At 44.8% G+C, this 16,412-nt stretch overlaps 1 protein-coding gene and 1 non-coding gene across 2 annotated transcripts in view; both read right to left on the bottom strand.

The window, feature by feature from the left end:
- GLCCI1 (glucocorticoid induced 1) overlaps positions 1 to 16,412 on the bottom strand; it is a 123,145-nt gene that overhangs the window by 45,407 nt on the left and 61,326 nt on the right. The window contains exons 3-4 of the mRNA XM_040352277.1: positions 14,603 to 14,692; positions 18 to 131 (exon numbers count right to left, since the gene is read on the bottom strand). Of these exons, the coding sequence (XP_040208211.1) occupies positions 18 to 131; positions 14,603 to 14,692 (204 nt within the window). The remainder of the gene's footprint in view (positions 1 to 17; positions 132 to 14,602; positions 14,693 to 16,412) is intronic.
- On the bottom strand, positions 7,695 to 7,825 carry LOC120942122. Its single transcript, XR_005749916.1, has one exon. It is a non-coding gene; the product is annotated as a small nucleolar RNA SNORA54 (small nucleolar RNA).

A 16,412-nucleotide genomic window follows, 5' to 3' on the forward strand; every position in this document is an offset into this window, starting at 1 on the left:
GCTGTGGACATCCTCACCTGAGTATGATTGATTGCTATGTGGTTTCCCTGGAAAGGCGATGGACTGTCTTTATCTTTGATGTGACGAGTGCTGTTCTTGGTCCGCTGTAACTGCTGTCTTAGTTTGGCGATCTGTTAAGAAAAAAATAAAAAATAAAAGTTTGTACAATTTTTTAGCCAGAATGAGATTTTGGTGAGGATTCAGGTAAACTGGCAGCTGACCAAATTACTAACAAATCCAATCAATCAGTCTTAAAGAGGAAATAAACCCTGATCCCTGGAGCATGTGCGATATGATAGAGACAACCATACTAGAATGATAAACATTATTATACAGGATTTATATAGCGACAACAGTTTGCGCATCACTTTACAGCATGAAGGGAGAGACAATAAAGTTACAAAACAATTGGATACAGGAGAAATCAGAGGGCTCTGCTCATTAGAGCTTACAATCTAGGACAGAGGTGGGCAAACTACGGCCCGCGGGCCGTATACGGCCCGGCGGACCTTTTAATCCGGCCCCCCGAGCGCTGACTAACAAGTCTGTGTATGACAGCCGCCAAGCTCCGCCGAGTGTGGCCGAGAGACATTGTGGGTCCCGCCTTCTGGAGCCTGCAGAGCCTATGATGGATGTCCCACTGCTCCAATCCCAGGACCGCGGGATGTGTGACGTCCATCATAGGCGCTGCAAGCTCAGAAGCGGGAATTACAATGCCGCCCGCCGCACCATGCCACATCCCTGCTCGGCGCGCTGCTCGTTTTCCTCCTCCTCGACTCCTAAACCTCCTCGGCTCCTAAACCTCTGGCAAATGGCTGCATGCATCTCTCTGTCAGGCACATTGGACACGGTGGCGACACACACCCCACACCCCAGCCGGCTGCTGACAGTGCTGAGGTAGGTCAGTGATTTAATTAACCATGTCGGCAAATGTTAAATCCCTGTTATCCAAAGCCGGTACTAAAGTATGTCTTGCCACTCTGTGCAATGGTGACCCCCATGCTAATATCTCATATTCTGTCAATTGAATTGAAGGTACTATTTTATGAAAGAAATACATTGCATAAAAGTTTTGTAAAATAACTCTTTTTATGCTTGTCTACCTTAAATTAATCTAAACTTTTAATGTTACAAATTTAAATTAAATTTATATTAATTCACACATACACACCGTCCATCTATTCTTGGTCCGGCCCCCGGGTCCAATATATGAACCCATTGCGGCCCTCGAGTCAAAAAGTTTGCCCACCCCTGATCTAGGAGATGGTCAACAAATGCACTTTATCCGCGGCACAGGACAACTATGCTGTTAACAGCAAGCCAACCCTCCCCATAAACCCATCTGCAGTCAACAGCCCCCTCCCTCAAATTTTGGACGATTCTTGAGAATTGGCCAAAATTCAGGCTGCCAACACCATCCGTCTTGACAAACTTTGATTAACCACTTAAAGTGGAGGTTCACCCAAAAAAATTTTAACATTACATTCAGCCGAGTTGTCCTAATGACAATCGGCTGTTTTTTTTCCCCCGTACATACCGTATTTTCACCGCCGCTTCCAGGTATGTCTTCTGCGGGACTGGGCGTTCCTAATTGATTGACAGGCTTCCGACCGTCGCATACTGCGCGTCACAAGTTGCCAAAAGAAGCCGAACGTCGGTGCGCAGGCGCCGTATAGAGCCGCACCGACGTTCGGCTTCTTTCGGCAACTCGAGACGCGCTGTATGCAACAGTCAAGAGCCTGTCAATCAATTAGGAACCCCCAGTCTCGCAGAGGACATACCCGGAAGCGGCGGTGAAAATACGGTATGTACGGGGGGGGGCGGGGGGGGGGAACAGCCGATTGTCATTAGGTAAACTCGGCTGAATGAAATGTTAAAAAATAGATTTTTGGGTGAACCCCCGCTTTAACCCCCGGACCATATTGCTGGTCAAAGACCAGAGCACTTTTTGCGATTCGGCACTGCGTCATTTTAACTGACAATTGCGCAGTCGTGCAAGGTGGCTCCCAAACAAAATTGGCATCCTTTTTTTTCCCCACAAATAGAGCTTTCTTTTGGTGGCATTTGATCACCTCTGCGGTTTTTAGTTTTTGCGCTCTAAACAAAAATAGAGCGATAATTTTGAAAAAAAATATTTTTTTACTTTTTGCTTTAATATCCCCCAAAAATATATATTAAAAAAATTTCCTCAGTTTAGGCCGATACGTATTCTTCTACATATTTTTCGCAAAAAAAAAAAAATCATAATAAGCGTTTATCGATTGGTTTGCGCAAAAGTTATAGCGTTTACAAAAAATAGGGGGTATTTTTATGGCATTTTTATAAAAAAATATTTTTTTGTAGTAATGGCGGCGATCAGCGATTTTTTTTTTCGGTACTGCGACATTATGGCGGACACTTGACAAATTTTTGGGACAACACTAGGGGGCGGGGAAGGGGTTAAGTATGTTCCCTGGGTGTGTTCTAACTGTAGGGGGGGGTGTGGACTCACTAGGTGAAATCACTGATCTTCTGTTCATACATTGTATGAACAGAGAATCAGCATTTCCCCCCGATAGGACCGGGAGCTGTGTGTTTACACACACAGCTCCCGGTCCCCGCTCTGTAACGAGCGATCGCCCAGCGGCGATCGCGCCTGCCAGGCACGCGCATGGGAGTCGGGGGCGAGTGGTGGTCTGCGAGAGAGCCGACGTAGAGCTACGGGCTCTCGCGCAGGGGAACAGACCTGCCGCCGTAAAACGAGGGGGGTTAGCTTGCGGGTGCGCTCCCGTGATACAGTTAGCGGCGGCTGCCTACTTTATCACTTGGCCACCTCCCGCGGCGTGCCACGTCATTGATTTGATTGACAGCAGCAGGAGACAATGGCTGCGCTGCCATCAATCATCCAATGAATGAGCCGAGAAGTCAGCGTGCTCAAGACGTGGGACTTTGGAGGGCTCAGGTAAGTAAACGGGGGGGGGGGGGGGGGGGGGGGGGGGCTGGGGGTGCTAATTGTCGGATGTTTTTTCACCTTAATGCATTAAGGTGAAAAAACATGTACCTTTACAACCCCTTTAACCTGTGAGTTACACTGCCAGCTACGGGGGGCCAGCCCAGGATAATCCCTCCCACTAGATGTATGCCTTTGTTGTGCAGTGCCGTACCGAGTACATGAAAATAAATGAATGCAAAGAAAATTTAAAGCAGAAATTCACTCAAAAGTGGAAGGTCCGCTTGTTTGCATCCCGCCCTCCGGGCACTTTGAGGGGAGGGGTAAGTCGGTTCCCACTTTCGGTCAGATGCACCTCCGTAAAAGGAGGTGAAAGTTCAACCTCCTGCATCATAAATAGTCAGATGTAAATTGTTCAAGTTTCCACTAACTTGAACCCCAATCACCCACATCTTCCCCAACCCTACAAATTCTGGAGTAGCCTTTACTACCCATCAGAACATGGTAACCGAGCTGAACCAGAGAAAAAAAGAAGTCTTCACCATGCGATGGACAATTGTCCTTGTGTGCGATACTAGCTTTACAGAAAACCCAGGTTAGCGGTCAGTTGATAGGGCGCACTTTTCTTAGTTTGTCGACTGGTCCCAAATATCTGCGGTAGCTTGTTTCAGTTGGGCCCAACACCACAAACAGCTGACAGCACTTCATTTACTTTTACACATTGTTTTAACCACTTGCCGCCCGCCAATGACAGATTGACGTCGGCAAAGTGGTTGTAGAATCCTGACTGGACGTCATCAGGATTCTGAGCCGCTGCACGCCCCCGGGGGAGCGCATTGCGGCGATCGTTGTTGCAGGGTGTCAGTCTGACACCCCGCAACACCGATCTAAGTAAAGTGTCTCTCACGGAGACACTTTACCACGTGATCAGCCGTGTCCAATCACGGTTGATCACGATGTAAACAGCAAAAGCCAGTAATCGGCTTTTCCTCACTCGCGTCTGTCAGACGCGAGTAGAGGAGAGCCGATCGGCTGCTCCTCTGACAGGGGGGGTTTGTGCTGATCGATTATCAGCACAGCCTCCCCTGAGGATGCCCACTGGACCACCAGGGATGCCCACTGGACAACCAGGGATTCCACTAGATCACCAGGGATTCCACTAGATCACCAGGGATTCCACTAGATCACCAGGGATTCCACTAGATCACCAGGGATTTAAATCAAAGATATGCCACCCTAGACCACCAGGGATGACACATAATGGATGCCAATCCGTGCCACAATGGATGCCAATCAGTGCCCACAATGGACATCACTGATTGGCAGGCATTGTTTGGCACTGATTGGCATCCATTAGTACAACACATTAGTTAGTGCCCATCTATGCCGCCTATCAGTGCCCATACGTGTCGCCTATCAGTGCCCATACGTGCCTATTTCTAGCGCCTAAAAAAAGAGACCCAGTGTGAAAGGGGTCTTAATACCTGCGCCCTGCTAGAACATTACACAATTCTGGTTAATTTGCCAGTTTAATCTTGCGGTAGTGCAGACGCGGGATAGTGGAGACGTTCAGTTGCACTTTGTAATTAAACCAACTAGAACAAAACCGATGTCTAGGTTACCGAGTGTGGGCGTAAAGTAACTAGCGAGAAGTGTAAAACGGCGGGCGTGGGCGCAGTATGGATGACACATAGTAATTTGCAACCTGTGCTTTTATTCAGGCAGCACAGCTCTCTCATTGGCAGTGACAGATTGGGGTTATTCGGGATTAGAATAGCTGCTGACCTGAAATAACATTCGATATTCAGGAGAGTCTTCCTTTGCCACACAATGGTGTCTCACGACAAGAACGCACGCGGGGCACTTTTATTATATACTTTTATGAGCCAAAGTTCCAGGAAACTATGTCCAGTTCAAACAATGTTACCTAATGGGGAACAAGCGGCTAACTGCAATTTACAGATTTGGAGAGGAATGCGTTCAATTCTATTAAACATCATTATTCATTCTACTTTAAAGTGCAGCATCCCTACTAACTATAAACTGTAAATATCTGCCAAGTTAAAGCGGGGGTTCACCCTATCGACGGGAAAAAAATTTTTTTTTTTTATTTTACCTTAAAATCAGGCATTGTAGCGCGAGCTACAGTATGCCTGTCCCGAATTTTTTACCGCCGTACTCACCTTGTAGTCGTCCATCGAAGATTCCGGGGAATGGGCGTGCCTATGGAGACGGAGGATGATTGACGGCCGGCTCTGGCGCGTCACGCTTCTCCGGAAATAGCCGAAATAGGCTTGGTCTTCACGACGCGTGCGCATAGCCTGTGCGCAGGCGCCGTGAAGAGCCGAGACCTACTCCGGCTGTCTTCGGGGAGAGTGACGTGCCAGGGCCGGCCGTCAATCATCCTCCCTCTCCATAGGCACGCCCATTCCCCGCGGGAGCCGAAATCTACGATGTCCGAGTACAAGGTGAGCACGGGGTTAAAAAAATCGGGACAGGCATACTGTAGCTCGCGCTACAATGCCTGTCTCGATGGTAAAATGTGTCGGGGGGGGTGAACTACCGCTTTAAGCACCCCTTTTCCATCTTCGATTTAAAGACCATAGAAAACGCAATCAATACATTAAACAACATTTCCTTTTAGACAAAAAAAAACACACAGATCCTGATGAAGTGGATGTAGTCCATGAAACATGTTGAGCTAGGTTATGACAAGAAAACTGGATTTCAGTACATGTGAAATACTTTTATGGAAATTTAATTTATAAACTATTGTATTTTGACATCTAAGGCTCCATTCACACCTAGGCGTTTTCACGCCTGACGCTATTGCAGCCTGCAATACGCTGGAGGGGTGATTAACATTGTCGGCTATGGAGATGGTTCACATCTCCACGCCATACGCCTGAAGCTCAAAACAAGTCCCGGACCCTTTTTTTCAGGCGGCTTTCGACATAGCCGACAATGTTATTCACCCCTCCGGCGTATGTTAGGCTTAAAAAACAAAGGCGTTTTGTCGGGACAAAACGCCGCAATTTGTCGCAGCAAATCGTGGTACAATACGCCGCGTTCAGGTGTGAATGTAGCCTAAGGCTCCCTTCACACCTAGGCGTTTTCACGCCCGACGCTATTGCAGCCTGCAATACGCTGGAGGGGTGATTTAACATTGTCGGCTATGGAGATGGTTCACATCTCCACGCAGAAACGCCGTACGCCTGAAGCTCAAAACAAGTCACGGACCCTTTTTTTCAGGCGGCTTTCGGCATAGTCGACAATGTTAATCACCCCTTCGGCATATGTAAGGCTTAAAAAACGACGCGTTTTGTCGCGGCAAATCGCTGTACAATACGCCGCGTTCAGGTGTGAATGCAGCCTTACCCGCCCGCTCCCACCCAATTCACAGCCCTGTGCTTTAGTGAGCAGGGGGGGGGGGGGCAGAGCAGACAGCAGTGATTGCCAGGGTTCTATCGCTCAGTTCTTAGTGTTAGAGGCACCGGGGGACGACAGATGCAGCATCAGACCGATACTGCATCCACCTACGTAAGTGCGATTCTTAAAAAAAAAAAAAGACCCCAAAAAACTTTTGGATTGATTGTGTTCTCTTTTCTTATAGGATCTTCAATTTTGAGATAAAAAAAAAAAAATAAGCTTTTAATGTCACTCTCAGCTGTGCCTTGAGCTGCATGATAAATACATAAAAAAAAAAAAAAAAACGCAATCTCGATTCAACCCCGCCCACGATCTTAAATGCGGACCTTCGGTAATTTTTTTCATCATTCTAGCGATTAAATCTTCTGTCCTTGTTTTTCTGCCAGTAAACAGCCCACTTCCTGTTTGTCTGATAAAAAGCCTAGGCTTATGACATCATCCACAACTCTTTCACTGTTGTGAGAGTTTGCCAGGAAGGGAGGGGGGTGAGTCATAAGAGGGCCAATGAGAGCTGCAGAACTGGGAGGTGAGCCTGTGCATGTGTGTAAATCCAGGAAATTAACATTCAGCAGCTTCAGCTGCCCACAGTTAAAATGGCTGCAGCCAGACTTAGTGCAGGGAGATTTCTGCAGCACATTTGGCAAGTACCGAGCCACAGTATAAAGAAAATAATATGCAAAGAGGGAAGCTTCAGAATGGTAAAGATATTTTTATTACAAATGTGAGCAGACTGCAGTTCCTCTTTAATCCGGCATTTCCATAATTTTATGCAACAACTGCACAGCCAGTCTCTGCCAACAGCTGGAAAAAAAAGCCTGCCAAATGTATCACACTGAGATAAAAGGAAAAGATATACAATTTGATTCTTTTAGATCAAAGGGATAAACTTTGATCTGTAAATGAGGTCAGTTTAACCACTTAAAAGACCAAGCCTTTTTCTTGTTGCTTACAAGATTAAAATTAAAATTGAATTTTATTTATAAACCGCTAAAAACCTTTTCTCATCAGTATACAGCAGACTTGTGACTTCTCTCAGTGTCTGGTTAATGCTGGTAGGAGGAGTTGACACACTCTGTCCTATGAGGCTGCATCACCTCTTCTGGGCCGTGGCAATTGGCCCTGTACTGATCACATGCATTCTCCCAAAAAAAACAAAAAAAACTCTAGCAATACATATCAAACTGAGCATGTGCAGAGTGCCTTCAAAGTTCTGTTCTATCAGGAGATGGATTGGGGACAGAGGAAAAAGGGGAGGATCAGAGACAGGATCAAACAGCCTTTTTACAGTGCGCAGGATTAACCCCTTAGAGTAGAGTAGACTATTGTTTCAAACAAATCATGTCCCTGGCCTCTAGGGGAAATGACAGGACAGTACCTGCCACATGCACCCCCCAACCAGGTATAATCTAGCACTGGAATGGAACCCACAGCCAGAAGAGAGCTGGAAGCAAGTTACGTACAGTGCAGAGTTAGAACAACCCCTGCGCCAAGAGAGCAGCATAAAAAAAAAAAAAAAAAACACACACACACGTTGTTTTAGTTACCCTGATGGATACATTTTTACAGCGCTTCTTTTTTGAAAAAAAAAAACAAAAAACTTTTTTTTAAGGGCCAGTTCACACAACATGCAGTCCAGTGCATTCACTTTTAGCTGCATCAAAAACATATGGAAAGTAGGTTATATGGTTTCCAATGGTAAGGTACATCCATCCCCTTTAAGTGCCCAGCCGTGGGTGGCAAGCGCCCGCGACCCGGTCAGAAGCTTCGTGACCGCGAGACCCGCGGACCCGATCGCGATCGGTCACAGGAGCTGAAGAACAAGGAGAGGCGAGTGTAAACACACCTTCCCCGTTCTTCATTGTGACAGTGTCAGTGATCGTCTGTTCCCCGATATAGGGAAAGACGATCACTGACGTCACACGTCCAGCCCCACCCCCTACAGTTAGAAACACATATGAGGTCACACTTAACCTCTTCACTAGCATTGTCATTTTCACAGTAATAAGTGCATTTTTTATAGGACTTTTCGCTGTGAAAATGACAATGGTCCCAAAAATGTGTCAAAATTGTCTGATGTGTCCGCCATAATGTCGCAATCACGAAAAAAAAAAAAAACAATGGCTGATCGGCGCCATTAGTAGTAAAACATTTTTTATAAAAATATCCCCTAATTTGTAAACGCTATAAATTTTGCGCAAACCAATCGTAACGATTATTGCAATTTTACCAAAAATAGATAAAAGAATACGTATCAACCTAAACTGAGGGAAAAAAAAAAAATTTGTATCTTTTTTGGGGGATATTCATTACAGCAAAAAGTAAAAAATATTGCATTTTTTCAAAATGGTCGCTCTATTTTTGTTTATAGCGCAAAAAATAAAAACCGCAGGTGATCAAATACCACCAAAAGAAAGCTCTATTTGTGGGGGGGAAAAAGGACGCCAATTTTGTTTGGGAGCCACATCGCAAGACCGCAACAATTGTCAGTTAAATCGACGCGGTGCCAAATCGCAAAAAGGGCAAGATCCTTTGGCTGCATAATAGTCCGGGTCTTAAATGGTTAAACGGCACTTTACTGACGTTTTAGCAGCGTTTATCGAGGCGCTTTTTAGCCCCGTTAGCGGTCGAATAAAGGGTTAAAAGCACCCGTGTTGCAGATTCTTCGGCAGCGCTGCCCATTCATTTCAATGGACAGGGCGTTTTGGGAGTGATGTATACACCGCTCCCAAACGAGGCGCTTTTCAGGCGTAATTTTTAGTGCTAAAATGCCTGAAAAGCACCCCAGTGTTAAAGGGTTTTAAGTAGGGTTGTCCCGATACCACTTTTTTAGGACCGAGTACAAGTACCGATACTTTTTTTCATGTAGTCGCCGATACCGAATACCGATACTTTTTTTAAATGTCATGTGACAGTTTTCAAACCACAATACAGACTAAGGATATTTTCTTTAGAATTATGAAGAACTCTAACTCAAGACATTATAAAAGAATAAAAATGAGTAAAAATGAATAAAAATGTTTTATTTGCTTGTCACGCAGTAGTAAAAAACTCAAAGAATTTTCATAGAACATGTTGATAAATACAAAAAAAGTATTCTATTTAGGTATCGGGAGCATTTGCGCGAGTACGAGTACTCCCGCAAATACTCGGTATCGGTCCCGATACCGATACTAGTATCGGTATCTGGACAACCCTAGTTTTAAGGGAGTTGAATTGGCACACATCACTTTGGTGGATCAACAAGATTTTGTTTCACAATTTTTTCATCACTTTAAAGCGGAGTTCCAACCACAATTGGCATTTTTTAAATGCATGTCCTTTCATCCGGCGTTTTTATAATATAAATCCGGTCACTTACTATTTTACAATCCGCCGCCGATCTGCATAGATATTCAAAAAAGATAGTTTATAAAACTATATCTACACCGTTGTCATTTTGCTTGTGGGCATTGTGAAGCCTACAAGCACTTACTTCCTGGAAGTCTTGGATGGGGAGTGATAATTGGGCAGCGCACTGCATCCTGGGAAATGATGACACACATTTCCCAGGAGCATTAGAGGGAGATGATGTCAGAATCCTAGGTGGTTTCAAAGGCAGATTTCATGGGACCGCATAGCAACAGGCATTTCCAGATGAGTAAAAAAAAAAAAAATGTTTCTTTTTTTTTTCTTTTTTAGTCGTAAGCTACAGTTTAAAGCAAAATTGTTTTTTTGATGGAACCTCCACTTTAAGTTGGACTGTATTACCGTATGTTGGAGCATGTTCATATATTTTTTTTGATATGCCATATGGACACTTCATTATGTGCGGGTGTTTTATGTTTATCATTTCACAATGTTAACATTTTGATTTCTTTTTTTTTCTTTTTTTATTGAGTATAAAACATCCAAACAAACCACATCAGTAAACCTGCCATAGCCTTGGGACTATACCCACGCAGGAGTCAGTGCCAGCTGGCCATAGGCTGCTTCCATCATTAGTAACATACAGCTGCAGCACGTTTACAAGAAGGGACAATATTTTGATTTCTTAGATTAATGGCGTCCTTGCAGTGTCTCAGCCAATCAGGAGGGTGGCTGAGACACTCCTGGACATTTCTGGACGGAGAGGGAGTGCAGATAAGTATTAGGGGGTGCTGGGGCAGCTGCTGCACACAGATGACTTTCTATCTAAATGCATTAAGATAAAAAAAAAACTTCTGGCTTTGCAGGGAGTAAAAAACAACAAAAAAAAAAAAAACCCTGTCTGTAGAGAGCTCTGTGTTACCACGGGGCTCTTTAACATTCAGAAAACAAGGCATTATCTATAGCGAATGTAAGTACGCCTTTGTTTCATGATAAAGCCAACAATTATTTATGCTCTGGATATCATGTTACAATAATTATAGCTCACCGAAAGACCACATTATTATAATGTAACATATTCAAAATAAATTACAAGTATGGGGTCCTGGTAATAAGTACTATTCCCAAAGGCAACTTAAAATGACAGCCTGTCATATTGCAGATGGGGGGGTCACAGTAGTTTGTTGCCCTTTGTGTGTGAAGCCCATTCTATTTTATACCCATTTCTTTGCACTGAATACTACAGCAGCCAGGGACTTGCATTGGTAGAGATCTCATCCCTTGGCCTGCAGGAAAGTCTACATTACCAGTAGTGGGCTGCACTGTGTCCAGGATGAGACCAGTCTCAGGCGTACTGACCAAGCATGAAATATATAAACATACATATTTATGTTTAGAGCCAATATTCCTTATGGACCCATTGAGACTCTTGGGGATGCACAAATTCCATCCATGATGTGCCCTCCTTCCATTTGACCCCGCCTCCTCTGCACCCTGGCAGGACACTTGCTGCCGCCGTATTGGGAGCCTCACATGTGCTGGTCTTTGGCTATGTCCATCGGTGAGTATGGGGTTTTACATATGAAGGGCCCCCCCTTACCCTGTGCCCTTTATATCACACTACATACTTTATCCTTTTATACCACGAGCATCTACCCCTGAAGAGCAAGCCAAGCCTTGCGAACCGCGTCGATATACACTTGATGCTTGTGTTTTAATATGAACAGTTACTTGTAATATTTTACCCGTTTCCGGTATTCTGTATGAATTGGTTCATGTTCATGACATTAATGTATGTACTGTTTTTTACTTGAATTAAAGGAGACATAAAGGAAAAAAATGCTTTGCTGAAATGACTGTTTACAGGGTATAGAGACATAATAGTTAACTGATTCCTTTTAAAAATGATTAAAAATAAATAAAAAACAATCATATAATGTACCTACAGTTTCAGTTTCGCTTTTGCACGTTTCCTGCTTCTCTGCTGTACAGAGCCAGAGCCAATACAGGGCAGTGATGGTTTGGAAAACGAAACTGATTGGTGTTGAGGGGTTTTAGACACACAGTAATCACACCTCCTTGATTAGTGACCACAGAGAGAAAGCTCCCAGTACTGTGGTCATCAGGAAACAGACAACCAGGAAACAGACAACCAGGAAACAGACAACCAGGAAACAGACAACCAGGAAACAGACAACCAGGAAACAGACAACCAGGAAACAGACAACCAGGAAACAGACAACCAGGAAACAGACAACCAGGAAACAGACAAACAGGAAACAGACAACCAGGAAACAGACAACCAGGAAACAGACAACCAGGAAACAGACAACCAGGAAACAGACAACCAGGAAACAGACAACCAGGAAACAGACAACCAGGAAACAGACAACCAGGAAACAGACAACCAGGAAGTGTGGAGATCAGAGAAGAATTACAGCAACTTGAGATCAAAAACGAACAATGAGGACATGAAAACAGCACTGCATTAAGGTAAAGGAAGCTATTAAGATATAAAAAAAAAAAAAATTCCTTTACAAACCCTTTAAACATATATTGTAATTACTTCTGTTATTTTATTGGCCCCATAGTGCTCACCTCACTCAAAGTCCCAAGGGCAAATTTTTGAAGCGTGAGATAAGGAGACAAGGAAGTGGTAGGTTTTGCATCAAGCAGAACAGAAGACACATTCACCTATAAGCTGGCAGGAGGAAACACTGCGTGTGGCAGGGACACGGGTAAGTGACCCACCAGGAAGGGTTGAATATTTTGAGCAGTGAAGAGCCAGCGTTTCAGGACACTAAAAAAGTTAAGCTAGATTTTCTTTTACAGGCACGTCCATTACATTTACCAGTAAAACCTTGGTTTGAGAGTAACTTGGTTTGAGAGCGTTTTGCAAGACAAGCTAAATGTTTTAATACATTTTGCCTTGGTATACAAGCGATGTCTTGATATAAGAGTAGCGTCATGTCACAACTGAGTATAAAAAATAAGAGAGGAGCCTCTAAGTGTAACAATATGGTTACATTTAATGAAGGTACAACATTTAGCAACTTATTGCCCTGTAAAAAAAAATGCTTTGATATACAAGTGCTTTGGATTACAAGCATGTTTCTGGAACAAACTATGCTCGCAATCCAAGGTTTTACTGTACTTTGTCTTCCACTAGAACCGCCTCCTGAAGAAGCATATCGGCGAAATGCACGGACTTGGCTCAAACTTGAGTATCTCTATCACACAGTGAATAGTTTTATAATAGGGGTCAACACTTAAGATTTTTGGTACGAAATTTAAATGTATACCAACCTGATACGTTGGGGTGAATTCAAGTGAATAAAAGTGTTTATTGGATGCTCGGGTGTTCATTTTTCTGACACAGTAAAATTCCAGTAAATTCCTTTGGTACCTACCTGGGTTCCCTGGATTGGAAGCCCTATTTGTTTATACAGTTAGGTCTTTTAGAAGGACTGGTCTTGTTTTATGAGTGACCCTGTGGTGACAGTGACTCAAAAACATTTAAAAATAGTCTAATACTAAAAATAAAAAATAAAAAAAGTATAAAAAAAAAAATGTATAAATGCATCATTGTTTACATAAAAAATAGACACATACTTGGTATGCTGATTGCAGGAGAACTTGACATATCATAGTCATTTCCTCAACAAGAGGAAACACTGGGGGGGGGGGGGGTATGCCAAATTTCAATTGTGTTCTGTGACAAAAACAAAAGATTTTGTCACAAAGCCATTTAAAAAATATTAAACTGCTAGAGGGAGTGAAAAATGTGAAAGTGTTCTGCAAGTACGAAAAAAAACTCTTATCCATGGAGAACAAAGCAAAATGTTTACCCTAATCTGACCCCCCCCTTCAGCTGCATAGGGGGGGGGTCGAGCAATATTTTTTCAGGGCCAATGCAACCTTTCAGACCAATATCGGGTGCCGATATTCTGCACATCACCGTCACGTGTCCCCCGCCCCCCAGATGCAACCTGTCCCCCTGCCCCCCCCCCAGATGCAGCCTGTCCCCCTGCCCCCCAGATGCAGCCTGTCCCCCCGCCCCCCCAGATGCAGCCTGTCCCCCCCGCCCCCCCAGATGCAGCCTGTCCCCCCGCCCCCCCAGATGCAGCCTGTCCCCCCTGCCCCCCCAGATGCAGCCTGTCACTACTTATACTACTTTTTGCAGCCTTTCCCAGATACATCCAAGCTGGTGAATCTTCACATACGACGGTCAGAGATGACGCAACTCTCTGCTCGCACCGTGGCTGCAGTCTGACAAAAGAGCAGCCTTCCTGAGCCCTCGGGGGGGCTGTAGGGGCAGAACAGCTGTGATGCGAGGCAGGTAGTGAGAGATGATGTCATCTCTCTGCTGCCTGCCCCACCGCTGACAGATTGGTAGAGTCTGCCGCGGGGACAGGGGGAGAAGGTCTGACCAATATCGGTGACAAAGGCAAGTTTCTGACAGATACCATTTTAAAAATGTGAATATCGTCCGTTTCGATAATCCGTTGACCCCTATAGCGCCCCCACCCAGTAGTGAGTCAATGCAGAGAGAGCGGGGGCGAAGCCAAGTTCCGTGTGTAAATGGCCACAAAGCGAGGCACGGGAGCGAGACTGTCATGTGCCCCCATAACAAGAGGCTTATTATTAGGGGCACACGACAGGGGGGAGGGAGGAGGCAAGCCTGCCAGCAGGGAACCCAAAAAGAAGAGGATCGGAGCTTCTCTGTGCAAAACCATCGCACAGAGCAAGTATAAGAGGTTTGTTATTTTTAAGACAAAAACATTCTTTAGAAACACCAAGCTCCAAAAACCTAGAGCCTCAAGGAATGGAGTATTGTGAAGAGCCAAAGCAAAAAATAAAAGAAAAATAAAACCTTTACATTAGGAAGTAGTCCAGTACCTCTTTGAGTTGATCTGCACTACCCCAGGATGCAGACCGCTGATGGCCCATTTTCTTCTCCGTACCCTCTTCTCCCCAGCAGCTTGGTGTCTATGGGAAGAAAAAGGAGAAAGTTACTGCAATTGTTCCTGCCGATCCCCCAACAGCAAACATCCGGGGTAACAGGCATGCTTTACTGCTGGTTTAGTAACAGTTTAAGAAAAACAAAGTATTGTGAAGGGTACATGTAATGCACTGAATATTTTTTTGAAATAATAATAAAGAGGTTGTAAAGGTAAAAAATGTTTTCCCTAAATAGCTTCCTTTACCTTGGTGCAGTCCTCCTTCACTTATCTCATCCTTCCATTTTGCTTTTAAATGTCCTTATTTCTTCTGAGAAATCCTCACTTCCTGTTCTTCTGTCTGCAACTCCACACAGTAATGTAAGGCTTTCTCCCTAGTGTGGAGTGTCATGCCGCCCCCTCCCTTGGACTACAGGAGAGTCAGGACGCTCTCTACGTTGCAGATAGAGAAAGGAGCTGTGTGTTAGTGGGTGTCTTGACTCTCCTGTAGTCCAAGAGAGGGGGCGAGCACGACACTCCACACCAGGGAGAAAGCCTCACATTACTGTGTGGAGTTACAGACAGAAGAGTGAGGATTTCTCAGAAGAAATGAGGACATTTAAAAGCAAAATGGAAGGATGAGGTAAGTGAAGGAGGACTGCACTAAGGTAAAGGAAGCTATTTAGGGAATTTTTTTTTTACCTTTACAACCCCTTTAAAAGCGGAGGTTCACCCTAAATGTCAACTTTGTCTTATACATACCACTAGCCATCCTGTATATATAATCCATTGTTTTGTTTTTTTATCCGATTGCTTACCTTGATTCGGCAGCATTTTGTGTTTCAGGGATCCTTTCACCGCGGGAGTGGGCGTGCCTTTACAATTGCCCGGCTGAGCGCGATGTCTCCTGGGAGTGATGTGTCGAGACTCCCAGGAGACCCACTGTAGTGTAGTGTAATCACAACGGGGCGTGACCTTCTCAGTACGCCGGCCGTTGTGATGGCAACTGTTTAGTGTTGACGGCGACGCTCGTCGTCAACACTGCACATGGGCGGGATAGAGCGGTGAATGCTGGGACATCAGCATTCACCGTATCCTGGAAGGAAATCCTGGTGGGCTTCAGAGTGCCCACAGTCAAGATGGAAACGTCCATCTATGAATTTTATAAAATATCTTTTGCGGGTAAAAGACAATGCTGGCGGCTGCAATACTAGGACAGGTGAGTACCCGATTTGCAAAGGTAACAGCGGGAAAAATCATCTGGAAAAAAAAGAAAAAGCGTATTCCCGCGGAACCCCCGCTTCAAGTCCTGGAGTAGAAAAAAAAAAAAAAACACACACTGTTCAGTTGAAGTATTTCATTTCCAGTGTTTGCACATGAGCAGAATCCGAGGTCCTTTGCTTTCGGAGTCCCATTGTGCAGCAGAATCACTGGGCCCGATGGAAGCCTCGTATCTCTGTATATTAAACATGCAGAAGCAGACTCTGGGCTCCCGAGGAGCTGTATGGAGCGGCAGAGAGACTCGCCGCTATTCTGTTACCAATTCTAAGCCGGTGTGAAATATTAAACACGCCTCTCAAGTCACTAAACACTAGCAGCCAATTTTACAAAGCCTGTGTATGCCCCAGCATGGCAAGACACACACTGTTAGGCCCCTTTCAGACGTCCGCTCCGTCTGCCCGTTCATTACAAGTCCGTTAACGGACTTGTAATGAATCCCTATGGGGACGCGTCCGTTAGTGGATGGAGCATCCGCTAGCGTTCGCGTC

This window comes from Rana temporaria, chromosome 5, assembly GCF_905171775.1.
Source record: "Rana temporaria chromosome 5, aRanTem1.1, whole genome shotgun sequence".
NCBI classification, from domain to species: domain Eukaryota; kingdom Metazoa; phylum Chordata; class Amphibia; order Anura; family Ranidae; genus Rana; species Rana temporaria.